The sequence below is a fragment of the Callorhinus ursinus genome, unplaced genomic scaffold (genome assembly GCF_003265705.2).
Source record: "Callorhinus ursinus isolate GAN/ISIS: 27379988/994484 unplaced genomic scaffold, GSC_fseal_2.0 scaffold1, whole genome shotgun sequence".
Lineage (NCBI taxonomy): Eukaryota > Metazoa > Chordata > Mammalia > Carnivora > Otariidae > Callorhinus > Callorhinus ursinus.
The window spans coordinates 83,666,623-83,688,998 of NW_027397063.1; the positions used below are offsets into that span (position 1 = coordinate 83,666,623).

General features: G+C 40.7%; 1 protein-coding gene across 9 annotated transcripts in view; it reads right to left on the reverse strand.

Annotated features, from left to right (window-relative positions):
• FNDC3B (fibronectin type III domain containing 3B) overlaps positions 1 to 22,376 on the reverse strand; it is a 343,320-nt gene that overhangs the window by 88,691 nt on the left and 232,253 nt on the right. For all 9 annotated transcript variants that reach the window (XM_073897214.1, XM_073897217.1, XM_073897186.1 and 6 more), the window contains 2 exons: positions 8,292 to 8,350; positions 795 to 946 (listed from right to left, as the gene is read on the reverse strand). In XM_073897214.1, the coding sequence (XP_073753315.1) occupies positions 795 to 946; positions 8,292 to 8,350 (211 nt within the window). The remainder of the gene's footprint in view (positions 1 to 794; positions 947 to 8,291; positions 8,351 to 22,376) is intronic.

The following is a 22,376-nucleotide window of genomic DNA, read 5'->3' on the forward strand; positions in this document are numbered from 1 at the left end:
TTTCTTCACTTCTGTCATCAGCCTAGCCCCTCTGGGCACGTGAGGTTAGCTTCTGCCACCAGCAGTCATCCTGCCCCGACGGACATTGTTTCTTGGAGCGGCTGGGGCAAACGGTGCTCTGTGTTTCTTTACCAATTTGGACTTCTCAAAATAGAACCAAATGGTTGGGAGCTGGAGTAAGGGGTTAGGATTTTATTCTAAGTACAGTGGGGAACCACCACAGTGGCCTCACCCAGGAGTGAGCCAGTGTGACCTGGTTTCTGTGGTGTGGGACAATCCCTTACCTTGTGGGCTAAACTTATTTAAGAAAGTCTTGGGCTGAAATGCTTTCAAGGAATCTTTACTACAGGCTAGAAAACACTGGAGGAGGGTAAGAAATAGAATGAAATGGAAGGAAACCATAATGTAGAATTTCAAAAAACCAGACTAGAAAGTGGTCTGGGTCTAAAAAGAGGTAATCAACCATGTAAGTGCATGACTGACGTATATAAAAACTCAAAGTTATGCTCACTTTTTACCCTGATAGGCGTTAATGGCAATTTTTCTTTAGTACTATGCTGACAAGCTAACATAACCAAGTGATAGCTCATCAACACCAAATAGCTCTACAAAAGTCATTTCTGATTGGTAATTACTCTGAACAAAAATAACTCTTGCAATTATCACTAATTCTTAAAATGAACTATTTAAAGGAAAGTTTGCAAGGCCTCTAAATTTTTCCTGTTTCTGATTTTCCTTAATGATTCCAATTTCACTGTGCAGCAGCGGAGAAAACACATGGAGATACAGGCTACCTGTAAATTATCTTGTACTTTCCGTCCCGTCCTTTGTCAGATAAGGCGACCTCATAGCTGTAGGGGAAAGAAAGACCGCTGTGGGGTCCACATGAAAGTCCAACAGGGGGAGCCCAGGACAGCACAACCGCTCTTGCCTGAATATTAGAAACCTGAGAAAAAACAAACACAGACAAAATTATCCAAATCCATTTTTATATACACCAGACACTACATCTTGCAGTAACATTTTTGTGATGATGAGTAGTGGCCCAAGACGGGCTCGGGAGTTAATGTAAGGTACACAGTTTTAATTACGATGCAAAAACCATCTCTTGTACTCTCCTGTCCAGGTCCCGACGTCCACAATAGCTCCTGAAACACCTGTCCGTTAACGTAATTCACATTCGATCCTCCAGAAAGTAAAATCGTCAGTCTTGCGTGGGAATTTTTTTTTAAAGGTAAAAAGTTGAATGTGAGACTCTCATGACCTCAGTGATGGCCATCACATTACGTGGAAGGAGCCGTATCTGCAGGTACTTTCTGGTGGCCTCCCAGCCTTCAAAGCCATTACCTCTCAAACCAGGCTCCTTGAAGACCTCAGTTCCGAGGAGAACCCAGCGATGGGGGAGGAGGACCCAGGCCCAGGCTGAAATGGGTGCTGAGATGATGTTTCACCTCTTCTCAGCTCTGTTTTTTTTTTCTTTTTTTTTCTTTTCGGTGTAGCCTCTGTGTAAGGCTTCATTTGAACAGAGGACTCTGGCACCTTTGAACACCCCAACTTTCTTCCCTTACTTAGGACCACACTGACGCATGTTGCACTCCACCCACACGCCGTTCTCAGCAGGACGGAGTTCCAGCCACCTCCAGCTGTAAGCTGCTCAGTAAGAGACTCTGCCGTGGGCTTCCTGCCCTTCCATCCCAGGTGCTTGCTCTAACTGGTGCTTCCTGGGGCACCCCCGCCTTCCCAAATACACTATTTGCACTCCATCTTTGTTTTAGAGTCTTGTTTCTAGAGAAACCCAACCTCATGCATAGTCTAATTCTTTAAAATAAGTCAAAAGAACTTGAAGTTCTAAGTTTCTAAAGGTTATTTTGCCGCTCTCTGGATACTGGTCTGAATAAAATATTAAAATCAAGAGTTAATGTAGATGCTAAAGCTTCATGTTCATAAAGACTGGTGGTAGATTATTATTAGTTTGCAGATAGAGATATGTAAACTATTCAGTTTCCTTTTTTTCTTCCATTTTTGTCACTATCTGATCTATAGAGCATTAAAATTTAATACAAAATAATGTGAAAACATGAATAACATGGAATATGAGTACCGAATCTCCGTTTCCAGTCTGTCATTCATTCCATTTTTCGCAGAGATGCCTCCATATCATTTCTGCTCCGTATAGACATAGCCTCATGATGTTTTTAACCAATTCTTTAGTCAAACTCCTACTCATCATTCCCGACCCCAGCCGGGCCTCACTATCCCCAAGTAACCTTCCCTGAAAGGTAAGCGTGTCACCTATCATCATCCCTCTGTTCTACAGCAACTTGCTATTATCTTTACTATCGCAAATCACGTTTATGGCATTCGTCTCCCTTTCCCACCGGACCGTGGGACTCCCTAATGACAGGACCCAAGTCCTAGTCAACTGTGAGTAGTGGTGGCTTAGTAAATGTTTGTTGAATGAAAAACAAAAATCAAAGGGAGTAAGATAGTCTGAGTTTCTGATACAGGTGCCACAGTGGATGACAGACCAGCATTACACACCTCTTTAAAAAATCTGAGATACTGTTACAGAGTCAAACTCCACCCTTGTTGCTATGGCTCCAGACTAGCATCTCCTCTTGCCCTATACCCCTCCTGCCCTATAACACACCTTCAGGATACCATTCCCTCTCACACCCCTATAACTTAGCTTTTGACTTTGCTACTTTCTAATCTAGGACCTCTGCCTCAAAGAGCACCAACCTGGTGGAAAGAGAAGGATGCGTGAGAGACGATCTCCTTGCATATCTCCTAGATATTTTGCTATGAAGAGTTTCGTTTACATTAAAAAGAAGGCTGATTAGGTAGAAAATCATGCAGCCGAGGTGACAAATGGCTACTGGGCACAGTTCCAAGAACACAGTGTGGAGTAACACCAATTTGATGAACGGTGGTGTGAAATAACATCATGTTTCAAAACAGCTTGGCAAACACAAGCGCTTTAGATACTGAACAAGGATCCATAAACTCACATCCCTTTAAATTCTTTTTCATCAGCTATTAAGAATGTACACTTGGTTAAATTATTAACGGAATAGTGATGTACAGCACTTGAAGCATCGACTAACACAATGCTCCCCCTTCTCCAGATTCCCTGAGCAAGCCTGAAGACGGCAAAGGGTCCACTGAACGCAGAGCTCTGTGATAGGCGCTCTTCCGATGAGCCAGGCTTTCGGAAGCGCACTCTGAGAATGCCCCATCATTTTCAGAGAACAGCAGCCGTGGCTTCTGGGAATTCTTTCCTAGAGCTAAGAGACATGCCACCTAGGTGACTAGAACTACTCTGGAAGCAGTGGAACATTCCCTGCTGTGCTTCTGCTCCCTCCTTGTCACAGACTCCAGGGCCTCTGGTCTCCTTTCTTTAAGCACTGGAATCCTGAGAGAAAGAGTGCTCTGTCTCTGGCAGAACTTGGAACCCCCTTCCATTTCAAGGATGATGCCAGGAGATTCCCCGGTGCCTTTCAAGAGAACCTCCCATAAAAGGGGAATCCTCAGCACCAGATGCATCCTCCTAGTGTCCAGGGAGGTGATAACCCTAACGAGAGATCTGAGCTCTAGAACTCTGGCTGGTTCGGGCCTCCTTCAAGGCGAAAGCCTTCTCACACGAGCTTCGCCTTCTAAGTGTCTCTCTCTCTCTCTGGGGGGAAGATTTCTCACTAGCAGGGACCACCAAACTAAACTGGGGCAGCTAATCTGACTATCACAAGGGTCGTCATGGCTGACATCCAAAAAAAGAAGTGTAGAAGCCATAAAACTGACTTCCTGATATTTAATTATTCTACCGCAAATTGAAGTCAATCTCCTTCATGATGATGATAAAAGTGGTGATTTCTAGTTACAGAATTAATGGACAAGACCCAAGTTGACACTTGCTTTGGCACCAGAGATGTAAAGGGTCTGTTGTGGAGGTTACCAGTGCAAGCCTGCATAGAAATTAAACTGCAAGCGTGCATAGAAATTAAACTGCTTTGAAGGATCTAGAAGGATTCATAAAACCACCATTTATTTCTAAATAATTACATACTGATTAGAAATCGTTGTTGTCTATGTGTTTATTAAATTCAGACTCCAACTCGAGGGCAGCTGCTAGGTAAAAGCATATATATGTGCATACACATTAGGAAGTAAGATGGCATGATCTGGTAGCTATTTGATAATTAGTCTTTAGCTCTCTTTCTCTTTGTCCCCCACTTTCTCTCCTGTTCATTCAATATTTTAATACTTTTCTGTAAAATTTTACTATCTTAATGCTTAGATTATATCATATGCAAATGATACTCATTATCTGGATCAAAAATGCCATTTATTCTCATAAAGCTACTCAATTATTCCTCCCATGTAAAATATTTCTATGTTAAGTTAGTAGCTTCTAAATTTGGTCAGGACTTTGGAGTTAACTATGTGGGAGGCCTGCAGATCCAATTAGGGAGTACGTTAAGGAAATATTACCATGGAAATATTGGCTTCACTTCAAAAGTACCATCATGAAAAATAACAACACAATGGAAAATTTAAAAGGAAAAGGTCAGAGATCATTATTCAAAAAAAAAAAAAAAAGACACTCAAATCTAGATTTCACAATCCTCTGTTTCTATCATTCCGTAAGTACTAAGAACCTCAAATCTTTTCAGATATAGTGTTGTTTATTTTTTCAAGGAATGGCTTCTTGGAGGGACAGTTGTTTCTCTTAGGTCAGTTTACTCACTTCTGGAACTGACAAATCAATTGTTTCCACAAGCTAAACATTAGTGGATGGAAACAATGCAGCTTACATTTACTTGCACCCTGAAAATAAACAGCCCAGCAGGATGTGGGAGACAACATCTAGCACCACCATCAGAGCTGATTAAACCTTGCTGGGCTGGAGGTGGCACGTACTGATAGAGGTTTCTTCCTAAACTTAGAACAGCAGCAACCTTGTTTCTGTGACATAGCAGTGGCTAGGACTGCGCATCCCAAGGCACCTAATTCTTAGTCTCAGGACAAATTACCTTGTCAATTTATACTCTGTTTTTACTCAATGACTAAGTTATTTGGGTCTCTATAGTATCTAGGTTTCTGAAGAGCCAATGACTTGCTTAATTCAGGGGGCCCTAAGTCCTAGAAAGACGGCTGGAATCGACAAATCCTAAATATTGTTTCTACACCCAAAACAAATCATCTACAGAATCGCAAAGAGAAATATGTGCCTCTTATTGAGAGGGGTTATCCGACGTGGCTGAAGGAAAAAGCAAATTCACCAAGTGCCAACTGCATCTTGCCCTGGAAAGCAGCGGGCCACCCCCTGCCATCGCATAGTGGGGCAGCGAGTTTCACTTTGGCATAATGACATGCTTTACGCTACTGAGACACACTCCATCCCAAGTCCTCTACACACCGACGATAATTTACTTCTCAGAGAGCCCCGTGCGGTATTTATTCTCCGACCTTTCCAAGGTGAGGAAACCAAGGCTCAGGGAGCCTGTGTCACTTACCCAAGATCACAGAGACAGTTAACGGCCCAGAGGGCCAGACTGCACAGCAGGGGCCCTTCCTTCCCGTGCTGTCGCCTTGCACTCTGGCGCCGGCTGTCCCCACGCTCCACTGTGCAGGCCGAGCCGCACCTGATGCCGGCCGGCCTTCAGGCATTTGTCTCCCTTGCCAGAACCTAGCTGCAGCCACTGCAGTCGGCCCCACATTTATTCAGCAATTATTGGTTAAGGGTTCATGATGTGCCAAGGACAGTGCTAGTTACCAGAGGCACAAAGATAAATAAGACACAATCATGAACAGGAACTTCAGACAGAGACAGGGGAGGAGAGGCGGGGGGGGAAGAGGAGGGGACAGAGGAAAAAAAAATGTGTAAAATGACTAACTGGGCTGGGAAGGGTGAGGTGGCAATCACCAGGCAGACAAGGTTTATGTGGGGACCAGGGGGGAATAACGGCCCCCCAAATAGGTCCACATCCCAACCCCCAGAGCCTATGAATATTTTGCCCTGCTAGATAAAAGGGACTCTGCAGATGTGATTAACTTAAGGATCGTGTGAGACAGAGACTATCCTGGGTTATTTGGGAGGGCTCAGTGTAATAGCAAGGGTTCTTCTAAGTGATAGGAGGAAGCAGGAAAGTCAGAGAGGGAGATAGGAGGATGGAAGGGGCCACAAGCCGAGGGATGAAGGCAAACTCTAGAAGCAGCTGGAAAAGATAAGGAAAGAGATTCACCCCAGAGCCTCCAGAAAAAAACGTAGCCCTGCCAACACCTTGACTGGAGCCTAATGAGACCCATTTTGGACTTTCTGACCACTCAGATGACAATCTTATCAATGTTACAGCTCATGCCCTATCTGTTTACACATAAGCTGGTCTACTGATCTTGCTCTAAGAAGCATAAAGAGTTAAGTGCTTACTAAATGCTGAATCGAGGAAAGGACTAATGCGTTTAAATAGTGCTCTTATCTTGCTAGAGCCACATAATCCTAACAAACACAGACTGTTGCTTCTGCAGTCAAGGAACGACTAGGAATAACTCAAGACAAACATGGTGTGCGTTCACAAGAGCACGACTGGACGATGAAGTTTTGTGACTGGATCTGAGACAGCCAACTAGCCAGCTGCCCTGCCTTTGCACTCCGATCATGACTCCTGTCCTCACGGAGTTTTCTTCATTCTGCTGCACCACAAATGTAAGCTTCTCCCACGATTTTGTCCCCCCAGCTTTTCTAACCTCTCTCCATGCTCCACCCCCACCCCACCCCCGCCCAGCCCCAAAGCACCCACTCCTCTGCTTGAACCGTAACTCCATGCGATGTGATCTCCTGATTGAGGTCTCGTTCCCCCTTCTCTCCACAGCACTGACCTACCAGACACCCGCGACTGGCCCCTGGGCTTACCTCTTTGGGTGCCCTGCTAATGAAACAAACTCAGTATGTCTAAAAATTGCACCGAAGATATACAGAGGACACAGACATGAGCCCATTCTAGAGGAACTCACAGATTACCGGGACAGCCACAGCAACAAGTACCTGGCGTACAATGTATTACATACCTACACGCAGAGCACAGTGAGGCTGGGGGAGTAACAGTGGTTCTAAGTAATGTGGAGAATCCTACTTAATGGGCAGGGACAGCCATCCAGGGAGACTCTCAGAGGAAGCAACTCCTCAGTGGAGGCATCTAAGCCTGAGAGCCCAGCTATCTGTGCCACCAGACACCTGACACGTTGTAACACTTTACTGACATCTCTCCATGGCTCTAGTATCCAACCTCTCCTTGCCATGCCTGGAGCCGCCACCTGAATTCTGCCTCCTACAGCCTCTACCGACACTGCAGGAACAGATTCCTGACGCTTCCCTTCCTGGGCTCACCCTCCTCTCAAACCGGTGCACCTGTCAACTGTTTCATCAGCTTGAAAGTATAGCCCTCACTATGTAACTTCTCTGCTCAAAAACTCACAATGGCTACCTGCTCCTTACCAGAGTAAGGACAAATTCCACAACCCAACACCGATGCCCCACTGCTCTGCAAGTTCCCTATTGGCCCCGTCCTCCAACATTCCTCATGCTTTTAGGGTCAGTCAAACTCAACTGTGTACCCTGAGGCATGTGTGAGCTCTTCTGTTAAAAAGCCTCAGTATCTGAAACACATGAAGGACCAAGGTTTCCCAACTGGGCCAGAAAACATCCAAAGAACTTCGGCTCTCTCACCTCAGATGAAAGGCTGAGTCAACATTTTGAATTTTTCACTTGAATTTCAAAGCATTTGGCAAAATCAAACTTAAAACCTCACAATATCACCATTCCTACCAATTTTTCTTTTTGCCATTACACTCAATATTTTGGACTTACTTTTTCTCAGCTAATATTTGAATACCTTTTTGAAATTTACCTGGAAAAATACTTGGAATCACCGAGGTTTTCAAAAATTATTATTACTACATTTACACAGGCTAAAGGAAATCACCAAAAGAAAACTCTCTGTGGACCTGTGGTGGGGAGGGTGTGAGGGGGAGGATATGTATCCTTGGAGGTAGGGAAGAATACCTAATTGCATTCAGAATATCTAAATAGAGAAGACATTTTGGTGGATTATGACTGAATAGAAAGACTGCTGTTCTATATTTTCATGCTCCATTAAAAACAACACTGTTTCATAGTTTATAAATAACCAGCAATAGGAAGGGGCCCTTTTGTTTACCTACTATGTGGTGAAAGAAAAGCACACTTGAAATGCTTAAGAATGTGTCACTTATGCTGAGAAATCCAGAAGACATACCTGTGGTTTCTCTATTCCTGAAAGAATGTCTTGCACCCTCTTTACTTCCAACTCATACTCTGCATGGAAAAAGAGAAAAAAAGAACGGTTAATACCAGTAGAAGGCAATGAGGTTGTCCAGCCCCTTCTCCAAGGCCTTTAACTAGAGCTACCATGAAGTTAGTTGCCTGTTACCATAAACTTTTGGTACCATGCATACGATAATGAAAAATCGGGAACGGGAATGATGCTGGGGTGGGGATTTCACTGTGGCTGTGCTAACTTGCCACTATACCGGTTTACATATTCACAGAGTTGATGAGATTAACACCGAGTTCCATCTAACAATGCAGCAGGCAACAGAAAATAAAAGGTCCTAAGAAGAAGGCAGGAGACTGGAGCAGCTAGCAGCTGAGAGCAATGAAGAGATGAGGTTGAAGAGACAGCGGCCAATTCATCTGGGGCTGTGAGTTCAGATTTTTTGTTCAATTTTTATTCTAAATTCAATGGGCAGCCCCTGAAGTGTTTATGTGGAGGGACTGACATGGTCTTTTTTTTTTTTTTTAAAGTCTAGAAAGAGCTGTTTGGCTTTGCACAAATAATGGACACACAGAAGATGGGAGGGAATGCAGAAAGATCAGTCAGTACATTGCTGTGCTGGTCTGGGTGGAGGACAGAGCTCGCCTGGGCTGGGGATGGTAGCGAAGACAGGGAGAACAGAACTGGTTTTAGAGGTATAGGTGTTGAAAGATTGGGTATGATAAGCAAGGGTGAAGGAATGAAAAGAATCAATGATACTTCCCAGTTTTTGGCTTGAACAACTGGATGGACGATGATATCTTTAAGTAAGATGGGGAAGTGGGGAGATTTTGCAGTGGGGCAAGAACTGTTTTAGAAATAAGAGGGGAAAAGTGCTTGAAGTAGAGAGGATGGGGAGGGAAGAATGTGTATTTAAAAAGATAAATAACAGACTTTAAACATAAGACTATGTTTTGTAGAGGAACCCCATGACTTTCACAACCTACTTGATGTAATCTAATTTTGAACTTACAGATTTAACTGTTAAACCTAGTTTATGAGATAAATGCTAGAGTTACATGATTGCCAAGCGTATGTCCTCACCCTCAAAGAGTTCAAGTCTAGTGGGGGAAAATGAAAGCAACAGGCAATTCCATGTGATAGGCTCTGGTATAGGTAACCCAAGAGAGAACATTCTAGAAGGCTACCCAGGAACCAACACCTTGCTGACCCTGTAGACAAGCAGGCATTTGGAGGTGACGAGGGAAGTGGAACTAGGGGGTGAGAGGTTAGAAGGTCCAGCTCTTCCCCCCGCTGGGCTGTTCATACTCATCACTCAGGTCTAATCTCAAAGTCACCTTTTCAAAGAATCCCACCTCAACCCTACCCCCTGCCCAACCTCCAGTCATTCTCATATCCTACTTGTTTCCTTTCTATTGATTACCAAAATCTAAAAATCTTGTTTATGTGTTCCCTTGTCTATTACTTGTCTTTCCTGCTAAAATATACACTTCAGGAAGGCAGTGATGCTATAGACTCAAAATTTTCCGTAAAGAATCAGATAGTATTTTTGTTGTTTAATAAGTAAACCAAGCCTAAGTAAAGAATAATAAGACTTCAAGTTGGCACCACCTAAACTTTAAAAGGATCAGTTCATTTTTTCCTATTGCATTCTATTTAGTAGAACGTGTTTACTTCTACTTTGGTGAGAAAAAGAAATGGGCTGGTGGCAATACAGGTGTTTAAATTACAACTGAAAGCAACTCCACATTCAAAAGACCAAATGACAACCTCGTTTATAATCATGTATTCATGCTAAGATGTAGATAATAATTTATACCCATAAGTCAAACACGTACATACCCTCACACTTTCTGGAAGCTCCTACTCTGGAAACTATAAATAATGTGTATCTGAGAAGTTAACTGTCAGTAAAAAAAACAAAATAAAATAAAATAAGCACAATTGCACTAAATGAACTGGTTCAGTTGTTAAAGACAAAACTTTCTGAATCTCTGGTTATTCTAGAGTTTGCTGGACCCTATGGTTTCAAACACTCACATAAATAGCTACATTCATACAACTAGCTGAAGGAGGTCACTGCTTCCTTCTGCCGGCACTGACACAGGACAAGAAGCCCGAAGCCAGACACTATCCTTGAGGTAATAAAGGTTTAGACTAGAATGGAGATAATCACCTATTCAACAAAGAAGAGGGGAAGAACTAAAGAGCTTGGCAAAAGAAGAATCCTCAGGACTACGTACCAGATATAGAGCATGAAAGAAACGAGTGAAAAGGCACACTTTGTCCCACAAAAATGGAAGGCCCCTCCCCCTTGCCAGCTTTCAAACCCAGATGACAGGAGAAATGGTCAGGCTTTTGACAGAAAAAGGAAAAATGGGAAAGGAGGTTGGATGGGGGATGTTGGGGGGGGGAGATCTGTTTAAAACAGAAAAGAGTGGGTTTCAGGTAAGAGCCAGAAATACAAGTGAAAGGTCCTGACTGGGATAAAAACAACTTCCAAAGGGAGGTCCGGACTGTCCCAGTCTGTCTGCGATTATAGCGAGGGAAGCCGACATTTCCTTAGCACCCAGGTACGTGCTTGTCGAGGCACCATCCCCTGGCTCATTTCTACAACATCCTGTGCAAGATGGACCATCTCCACTCCACCTCATGGCAGTGGGCAGGGCCAAAGTCTATTTTGTGTGTCATGGTTTTCCCCTCGGGAGCTGAGCTCTACATGGGCAGGTGTCTTTGTCGACTGAGAAATGAGGAGGAGGAATGAAGGAGGGAACAGAGGCCCAGCCAGCAGACACCATCTCCCCAGGGCCACAGACTAGTGGCCCAAAAGCAAGTAGAACCTTGACTGTGTGGCGACAAATGAGTAGGGCTCTGGGGGTCACAAGGGAGAGCACGTGGAGAGAGAAGAGCTGAGGGTGGTGGGTGTTTGCACTGGGTGCATGGAAGCAAGAAAGTGGCAGCAGGAAACCGCCCCCCACCCCCACCCCCAGGTCCTACCAGAGGGCCTAGGTTGTTGGGCTTGTTTCTTTCTTTTTTTTTTTTCCCCCATCTCCAAGAAAGCTGTCAAATAAATAGAGCAAAGGCCTTTGGATCTGGGGGAACGTATGTGAAAAAAGGAAGAAAAAGTAGGCCATGAATGGAGCCAAATAAACAAAGGATTCTGAGACGATCAAAAATAAAAAGGGCAGGGTGAGGGGAGGAAAGGTAGTGACGGGACAATCACTGGCCTATTATATCAGGAGAAATGCAGTTTCAAAGCCAGACCGGATTCTTTCTTTCTTTCAAGAGTCTAAATGGTGAATACGGAAAAAGAAGAGAAAAATGCATTCACACCACATTTACTGAACGCTTTTCCATTTGTGCCGCCCCAGACTAAGAGGAGAGAGTAAATAAATGCCAGGCATACAATGTGCACACACAAGAGTGAAAATAAAATCCGTTGAACTGAGCTAAAGTGACAGTTACTTACGGCATGTAAAATAAACTCTCGCATGAAAGCTAGCAATCCGGTATGAAATGCCAGAATTCACAACTCTACCACCTAAGTAACTGAGTTCACTCCGACCCTGGCCTACCTCTCCCGAAGCAAGATTTAACTCTGCCTCAGAGAAGTCTACGAATTACCACCCTTTCCACGAAACAGCTTCGGAGCTCAGCTATCCAGGATATTCCAGAGTTTGGATCAAACTTTCGCTTGCTTGCCCTTTCTTTTCCTCTGTGGCTCTGTCTCTCCCTCTCTTATGCTCATGCACACACATGCCATCTCGCGAATAAGGACAAATAAACAGTTGCTAATGCTCTCACAAAAATTTATAAACAAAACCAGAAAGAACAGTTCTGGTGACCTGCCCTCAGGAAATCTTTTATATCAAGTTAAAAAGAAAACTAGGTCTCGTTTGTTTCTCTTTTTACCTCCTTAAAGAATCTGGTGTGTGACAACTGAACAGCAAGCAGATTGTCCTAGAAGAGCGGGGAGTTAAAAAAAAAAAAAAAGCCAGGTTCTGGCACAAGGTTGTAGGACGAGGTTCTTTTCATTATCAGGCCTGCCTTCTTCCCTCTGGTTTGCAGCAAGTCAACTAATCCAGAGGCAAATCTTAGAGGCCAACTTTGTATTTCTTTCTCCTCGAACTGAAGCTGCCCTGAACTAAGCCAACAGATTAAAATCATTTTCCACCTGCTTTTTGTTGCCACCATGGCTGACGTGGATGGACATGACAACCGACCTTTCACATCACTACCCTCTTAATATTTGAAAGCCTTTTCCTTGCAGTGAAGACTGCTGATCAGTAGAGGAGGACCACAGGGTACTCGCTGACAGTGCTCCAAACAGAGAATGGGCATTTTGTTTTGCAGATACAGACACCTCTGGGGACAGGTAATGTCTTAAAAAGGAGTGAAGTGGGAAGCCCCTGGTTTAAACATATCCCAATGAGCTGAGAACCACCCAATTTCAAAATGCCAAAAAGGGGGAAGGGGGCTTCAGCTCAGTAACTTACATGTTTCTTCTCCCAAAAACAAATCTTCTCCCAAGAAAATAAAGCATTTTTTAGCAAAGGGAAAGTTAAAACAAAAATACACAAGCAAGCAAATACGTTTTTTTAAAAGAAAAAAACAAAACAAACCAACAACAACCCACACACAGAGAGGGAGTATGTGTCATGTGAAATTTAAACTTTCCACAAATAATGGTTTTCGTGTTTGCTCCAAAAAGAACCGTAGGTTCAGACTGTTTGAATAACTGTAAGGCCTAAACTAATTAAAATATCCCCCTTTATAAACACAATTTACTTCTTTGGTTTGCTTCACATTTTTTCCATCTTAGAAAAGAAATAGAGCTAGACACTTAGCTGCTAGCTATAGAATGTATTTATGGTTGTAACAGCCCCTTCATTCCAATGGAATGACATCAGCATTATTTCTCAGTAAACCTTCTGTCTAGTTCTCATCCGCATGGCTCATTTACAGATATGCCCGGCATAACATAATATGCTTTCTCAGATCTGCCAAAGAGCTGACTTAGCTACTCTCTTTAATACATTATATATAATAAACTAGGGGCATGGAAAATATGCAACTTTTGGTCATGCCCATTTTTGGGATAAGAGGCTTAAAACCACTAAATACTCAATATAAGAACTAAATGAATGGAAATAAATACTTTTGGATGAAAAAGAAAAATATGACTCAATAGTGAGGAAGAGTTAAATACGCAATCACTGCCTACCAATGCTAACGAGAATGAATGGGGATGAGGTAAGACGGTTTGGTTTAAGAATGCTCGCTGAATTGCTTTTCCAATAATAATAAAAAAAAAAATCTGCTATCCCTTATTTTTAAAATATTACCTATACGGAGAAAAAAGGAATAATAAATGCATACAAAAGAAGTATTAAATGCTTAAAGGACCTCCATTTAGTGATTATAATCTAGAGTTAATGGCGTTAAAATCAAATATTAAAAATGTACAAAATCACAAGGAATACATTTACATAATCTAGGGACAATGCAGTTAATCCCCAAGGACAAATATTCCAGAAATACCTTCAGGTATCAATCATCCTGATGCTTAAAAATGCAAAGATCTCTCTAGCCATTTAGCTGGTTAAGTGGTTACTCTATTGGAAATTCTGAAAGATAGCCAAGGGAATACCAGACTCTTAGCACTAAAGAGAAAGCAGCAGGCAGCGGAACCATATGTTGTGGGAAGTTGCCTTCCAGTCTAGGAAAATATTTTCAAGGGAAATTGGGCTCCCAACAGATTCTGGAGCCTTAAGAGAAAGAGCAGAGGAGAGATGAATTCCTTTTGCAGGTGGAGCGCCCCGCTGGACAGGAGGGATGGCCAGAGAATGTAAATGGGATGGCGGCGGGGGGATGATTTCCTCTGAGCTTTTGTTGGTATTTCTGGAACTGAGTAGAAAGAACGATTTTCTTTCCTGGCCCAAGATTTGAGCAAAATCCTACTGGGAATATTCACATTAATCCCCTCATAGGCAAAAATGGGCCTCTTTGGACAGGAGTTATCTAACACTGTGAGTAGGAAGAGGGACAACCCAGAAGTGCTCGGTCTGGGACTTGAATGAAAAGAGAAAGCACCAGATACAATCCCTTTGTTGACTCCCAGGTCAACTCAAAGTTTATCTCTCAACCACTTTCTTGGAATGCCAACTTAACTGGGTTGGTTCTGGCTGAAATACCAGGAGATTCTATGTTCATTTCCGTCAAATTCCCAAAGAAAATTCTTGTTTACTTCACAAAAATCATATTTATACATGGAACTGGACAAACACAACTAGTATTTTTAAGAACATCACATTAAACGGGGATGAAAACCCCACAAAAATGGATCAAGTATCACACAGATATGCTTGCCTGGCAAACTTGACCTACATCAGTCCCTGTCCTTTCCCTCTCTCTGTGTGTTTGAGACATTTCACTGGCTAGCTGAGTCCTAACCTGTGCCAGATATAGCTCTTTTATTTTGGGGGAAGGCTCAACTCCATGATTATCCAACTAGAGCTGGTACCCTCCCTGGGTGTGTAACAGGAAGGCAATCGCTTAAACACAGGATAGAACAACTTACAAAGGTAATTAAAGTTTATACACTACTTTCTGCATTGGCATCTGTAAATGTTTCCATAAAATGTTTTTTCATTAAGACTTGGCATGTCAGATTGAAAACTTCTCAAGTGGCTTTATTCAAAACTTTTGCAAGACTGTGTCAACTGACAGAATCTAGAGAGAACAATTTTTTAACACATTAAATCTGAAAGAGAATTTTAGTATTTATACCACCTATATAGCAAGTTTTGAACACTTTTTACACCTACATTTTCTTAACTGATGTCCCACATGACTAACATACACATTTGGGGGTGAGGATGGATGTTCAGTCAACCCAGTGAAGCTCATCAGCTGACACGGGGATCAAATTCAGAGCTAACTTCGTGTGCTAGGGCTCCAAATAATTCCCCAGAGTTTTAGCATATGGAAAAGTCCTTACCACCTGTGGTACAACTGACCTCACCCAGGAAATCTGCAAAGGATATATGTGTAGGTACATATTCAAATGCAAATTAGCCACCAGGCAGGTAATGTCAATGAGTAAAAGAAGGTGGACATATTAGGCAAAAGGGAAGGGTAAAGACTGGAAAACTGAAAAAGCCCTCCCCCTATTTAACAGGGGGAGCTGCTGTGGCAATCAATTATTGACAGGCAGGATCACTGGTCTAAGGTTGACCGATATTACCGTTTTTCCAGAGAACCTAGAAATGGGAAAATTTTCATGAAATTGCCTGATTTGTACAAATATACATTGTAAAACATTCTTAATCTATTGAAAAGTGAAGGAGTTAGTACTATGAACACCCATATGCCTTTCACTAGACTGATCAATTGCTAACATTTTGCTATACTTGCATGCTCACATTTTCTCTCCACACACACACACACACACACACGCTGTTTTTGAGAACCACTTGAAAGAAAGTTGTTGATCTTATGACAAGATCTTAAGTTTACCCCAAAAGCTTCAGCATGTCTTTCCTAAGAACAAAGAACCTTCTCACACATGACCATGATAACATCACAACCAGATTTAACACTGACAGAATAGAATCTAATATACATCCCATATTCAGATTACCCCAATTGTTCCAATAATATCTTTAAATGTTTTTCCTCCTAATCTAGGATCCAATCAAGGAACACATGTTGGATTCATCTGCCAGGTTTTGTTAGTCTCCTTTAATCTAGAACAGAAGTCCCCTATATTTTTTTGTCTCCCTAAAGATATTTTTGAAGAGTCTAGAACAGTTTTCTCATAGCATGTAGCACTATCTGAACTGTGTGACTATTTCCTCATAATTAGATTCAAATTTAAAACTTTTGGCAAGAATTCTATACAGATGTACTTCCCATCCATTCAATGAGGAAGCAGACATTACCAGCTGGAACCTTTTGGTGACACTCTGCACTGTGATTGCCTGGTTACAGTGTTGTGTAACCTGTTTCTCCACAGTGAAAGCACATTCTCCTCCTTTCACCTGATGGTTAAACACTGATGATCTTTGTCAGAAGATTTTATTATATCAATAGTTGCAAGATGGTGATACTCCTAATTCTATCATTCTTTCTATGTTTATTAGTTCTTTCTTAAAGTATCTATGAATTCATGGATTCTTTTTATTAAAAAAAATTGTAATTCTCCACTGCAATCCTTTACAATGCTAAAATTGTACCAAATGTAGACAGTGGGAGGCCCTTCAAGCTGTTTTCTATGCCTCTTCGTCCACTTCCTTAAGACTCCTGTTTTGAACACCTGTTAAATATTTTGACTAAAGGTCACCTGGCCAATAGCACAAAAATGTGCAGACTGCTGGTGAGAGATTTCAGTAGCATAAAGTAGAATTTATCCAAATTATTCAGATTTGTGAAAAGCCACTATTAGCCAAGGATTTTCTTATTTAAAAGCAACTAGAAAGAAAAATAACATGTATATATTTCTGGTTTCTAAATCTTTTAGAAATTAAAGTTAAAACAAAGCAACCCAATAACCCAAGAGCCAGCCATCTTAAATGGCATTTTAAGACATAGCAAACTTGAAACAACCATCGAGTAAAAGAAGATATCAAAATGAAAATAATAAATTATCTCAAAACCAATGAAACTGGAACACAACAAATCAAATATTATGGGCTGCAGCAAAAGCAGTTATGAGAGGAAAGTTTATAGCAATAAACACATATGTTAAGAATAATATAATATATAAACAACTATTTATATATAATTACTTATATACAAATAATAAATGTAAATAAACAACTTTCAACTCAAGAAACTAGAAAAAGAACAAACCAAACCCAAAGTTAGCAGAAAGAAGGAAATATTAAGGATCAGAGCAGAAATAAATGAAATAGAAATCAGAAAACAGAATCAACAGACCCAAGAGCTGGTTCTCCAAAAAAGATAAACAAATTGACAAACCTTCAGCTAGACTAAGAAAAAAAGAGAAGACTCAAAATTAGAAATGGAAGAGAGATTACAAATGATGCTACAGAAATACAAAGAATCATAGGAGATTACTATGAACAATTACCAACCATTTACATAACTGAGAAGGAATGGATACATTTCTAGAAACATAAAACATACCAAGACTGAATCGGGAAGAAATAGAAAATCTGAACAGACCAGTCACAAGAGATTAAATCAGTAACCAAAAAACCCCCAATGTGGAAAACTCCAGTACCAGATGACTTCACTGGAGAATTCTACACAACATTTAAAGAAGAATTAATGCCAATCTTCCTCAAACTTTTCCAAGATACTGAAGAGGAGGGAACCCTTCCAAACTTACTCTATAAGGCCAGCATTACCTTAACACCAAAACCAGATAAAGGTACTACAGGAAAACTGCAGGCCAGTATCTCCAATAGAATACAGATGCAAAAATTCTCAACAAAATTTTAGCAGACCAAATTCAAGAACACATTAAAAGGATTATACACCCTGACCATGTGGGATTTATCACTGAGATTTAAGGATGGTTCAACATACACAAATCAATAAACACAATACATATCAATAAAATGAAAGATAAAAATTACACAATCATCTCAATAGCTGCAGAAAAAGCATTTGACAAAATACAATATCCTTTCATGACAAAAACCCTTAACAGATTGGGTATAGAAGGAACATACCTCAACCTAACAAAGGCCATGCATACATACATAACAACATACACAATGGAGACAAATTAAAAGTGTTTATTACTCAGCTCAGGAACAAAGCAAGGATGCCACTCTCACCACTCCCATTCAATATAGTACTGGATGTCCAAACTAGAGCAATTAGGCAAGACAAAGAAATAAAAGGCATGCAAATTGAAATGGAAGAAGTAAAATTGTCATTATTTGCTGATGATATGATCCTACACACAGAAAATCCTGGACAATCAGTCAAAAACTATTAGAACTAATCAACAATTTCAGCAAAATGGCAGGATACAAAATCAAAATACAGAAATAAATTGCATTTGTTTACACTAATAGGAAGCATCTGAAAAAGAAATAAAACATTCCAAACATAGGAGCATCAAAAACAAAATGTTTAGAAATAAATCTGACCAAAGAAGTGAAAGATATGTACAATGCAAACTATAAAATTTTGCTGAAAGAAATCAAAGACACAAACAAAAGACATCCCATGTTTATGAATCAGAAGAATGGATATTGTTAAAATGGCCATACTCCCCAAAGCAATCTATAGATCAACATAATCCCAAAGGCATTCTTCACAGAAAGAGATGAAACAATCCTAAAATTTGTGTGGAACCACAAAAGATCCGAGTAGCTAAAACAATCCTGAGAAAAAAGAACAAAGCTGGAAGTATTACACTTCCAAATTTCAAACTATGCCACAAAGCCATAGTAATAAAAACAGAATGGTACTGTCATAAAAACAGATACCTTGGCCAGTGGAACAGTTTAGAGAGCCCAGAATTAAGCTCCGGCATATATGGCCAACTATTATTTAACAAGGGAGAAAAGAATCCCAGTGGAGAAAGGGTAGTCTTTTCAACAAATGATGCTGGGAAAACTGGAGAAACACAAGCAGAACAATGAAATTAGACCCCTATCTCCCACCACTCAAAAATTAACTCAAAACAGGAGTAAATCTGGAAAGAAAGAAAAAAAAAAAGCAAGGAGAATCAGACCTATAAATACAGAGAACAAACTGATAGTTGCCAGAGGGGTGGGGGTTCGGGCAAAATGGGTGAGAGGCAGTGGGAAATACAGGCTTCCAGTTATGGAATAAGTCATGGGAATAAAAGGCACAGCACAAAGAACACTGAGTCAATGATATTCTAATAGTGATGTATAAGGACAGATAGTAGCTATACTTGTGGTGAACACAGCATGATATCTAAACTTGTCCAATCACTTATGTTGTACACCTGAAACTAATGTAACATTATATCAACTGTACTAAAAAAAAAAAAAAAGGAATAAACAAACAATAGGTTATACAGCTTCTAGCTGACTTCAGGTGCAGTGGATAGCATAATCGTCCCCAAAGATGTTTATGTGCTACTCCTTAGAGTGTGTGAATATGTTAGGTTACGTGGTAAAGAAGAATTAAGGTAGCAGAAGAAATTAAGGTTCCCAATGACCAGATCTTAAAATAGGGAGATTATCCTAGATTATCCTGATGGGCCCAATGTAATCACAAGGATCTTTAAAAAACTATAAAATGACAAATTTATCTTGTTAAAAAAAAAAAAAAACCTCAAAATGGATTAAGGTCAAAACATAAGACATGATACCAAAAAACTATGAGAAGAAAACACAGGGAAACAGCTCACTGATACTGGTCTTGGAAATAATTTTGGGGGCATGACATCAAAAGCATAAACAACAAAAGAATAAAAATCAATAAATGGGACTACATCAAACTCAGAAGCTTTTGCAGACCAAAAGAAACAATTAACAAAATGAAAGACAACCTACGGAAGGAGAGAAATTTTTGCAAATGATATAACAAATAAGGGGTTAATATCCACAATATAAAAAGAATTTAGTCAACCCAGTAATAAAAATCCGATTAAAAAATAGGAAGAGCTACACAGACGTTTCTCCAATGAGGACACGAAAATGGCCAACAGACACATGAAAATATGCTCAGCATCACTATTCCTCAGGTAAATGAAAAATCAAAACCACAATGAACTATTACCTCACACCTGTTAGAACAGCTATCTTCAAGAAGACAAAAGAAAGCAGGTGCTGGCAACGATGTGGTGAAAAGGGAACCCTTATACATTGTTGATGGGAAAGTAAATTGAGCCAACTACCATGGAAAACAATATGGAGATTCCTCAGAAAGTTAAAAAGAGATCTACCATATGACCCAGCAATTCCACTTCTGGGTATATACCCAAAGGAAATGAAAAACAGGATTTTGAAGAAATATATGCACTCTCATGTTTACACAGCATTATTCACCAATAGCCAAGATATGAAAACAACCCAAATGTCCATCAACAGATGAACAGATAAAAAAGATGTGGTGTATATACTCAATGTAATATTATTCAGTCACGAGAAAGAAAGACATCATCCCATTTGCGACAACATGGATGAACTTTGAGCACATTATGCTGAGCGAGGGAAGTCAAAGACCAGTACTATGTATCACTTACGTAGACTCTAAGTTAAACCTGGAAAAAAATGGAGTAAAACGGTGGTGCGAGGGGATTGGGGAAAGGGGGGAGTGGAAGGAGAAGAGAGTGGCTGAGGAGATAAAAGTAATGGTATTTAAGGGTACAAACTTACAACAAACAGTAAATAAGCCACAGCGATCTAACGCACAGTATAATGAATATAGACAATAATATGTACTATAATTAGGGGATAAATGTCACTACATTGGCAATTGTATTACAAAAGATAAAAGTATCAAAGTCACACACTATACACCTTTAACACAATGTAACCACCAAATTCATATATAAAAAAGACTTAAGCCAGATTAAACGTAAATCTTGTCAAGCCATTATCCAATTTAGCAGGTTATAAATTCCATGGAAAATGACTATATAGTCCCTGACCGAAATAAACCTAGGAAAGCAGAAACTAACACCCTACAGCGAACTTGAACTCTAGAAAGTCAAGTAATTCATGGTAAACTTTAAGTAGAAAAACACTGAACACATTTGGCTCTTCTTTGTACAATTTCTGCTCTCAATTTAATCTGGCTACGTTTCATTTCTTGTTCTTCCTAATCAACATTTCCCTTTATAAAACAGATAATCAAAAGAGACAGCACCATCTGCCCCAGTTCAGAGAAGAAAATGGACTGTATTCTAAACGCATGGCACTGAGGAATAAACTAAAATGGAAAGTTAGATTGGGCGGACAATGTCTACATGGAGGATGCTATCAGAGATTTTTCTCCGAGACTGCGACCACTCTTTGACGACCAGAAGCCCTCTACTCCGAAGGTTTTATGATTTTACTCTAAAACATCTAGGACAGAGCAGATCTCTCACAAACCCAGACTCAACATGAAAGAAGTTGTCTGTTGCTTTCGAGCCAACTCTACTCTATACCAAAATCCCACGCACTGATCTTGCTGTCTCATTCTAAGTCTTTCATAAAATTAAATCATTTGGAACAGTTTCTGTACAAAATAAAGGACTCTTTTAAGCTACGCAGCTGGTGCCTCTGTTTTCAAATGGACCACCCTAGTTATTCAAAACAGGGCAGTCATAGGCCTTAATACACAGGCCTTTCACATGTACATTAAAAATTCAGTCAAAAGGTCTGAGAACTGCAATATTACATTTATGTCCCAAACTAGCTCTAGACATGGCACACCTTACCAGCCACACTTTATTGTCTACAGATGATAAATCGTGCTCAAAAGCCCTCCTAACAGCTAAGGTGTACAACCCCTGGATCACAGTGAGCTCATAGGTCTGAGGAAAACCCATCAACAAAAGCAGCCATTTCATTTGGGTCATAGAGCAAACTTGACAAGAAGTAAAAATGCACAAGAAGAAAATATAAAAGCACAGAAGAAAAAAATAGAAGAGATGGGCAAAGCAGTGGGGGGGGGGGCACCAAAAAGGAATGAACGACAGAGATAAATAGATCCACAATATGGTTCTCAGCAAATACATTAAACTGACAATTTCTCATCTAGGTAACTGATTTTAAAATAATTTCCTAGAGGGGCACCTGCGTGGCTCAGTGATTGAAGCGTCTGCCTTCGGCTCGGGTCATGATCCCAGGGTCCTGGGATCGCGCCCCACATCGGGCTCTCTGCTCAGCAGGAAGCCTGCTTCTCCCTCTCCCACTCGCCCTGCTTGTGTTCCCTCTTTCATTGTGTCTCTGTTAAATAAATAAATAAAATCTTAAATAATTTCCTACAGATTATAATCATAAGGTTTGTATTATAAAACACCAAAATATAAAAGGCTTTTAAGTTACTCACGGACGGAAGAAGATGCACACGAGTCTACCCCTCCCCTCCTGGTCTAGCTGACTCCCCTCCTCCCTCATG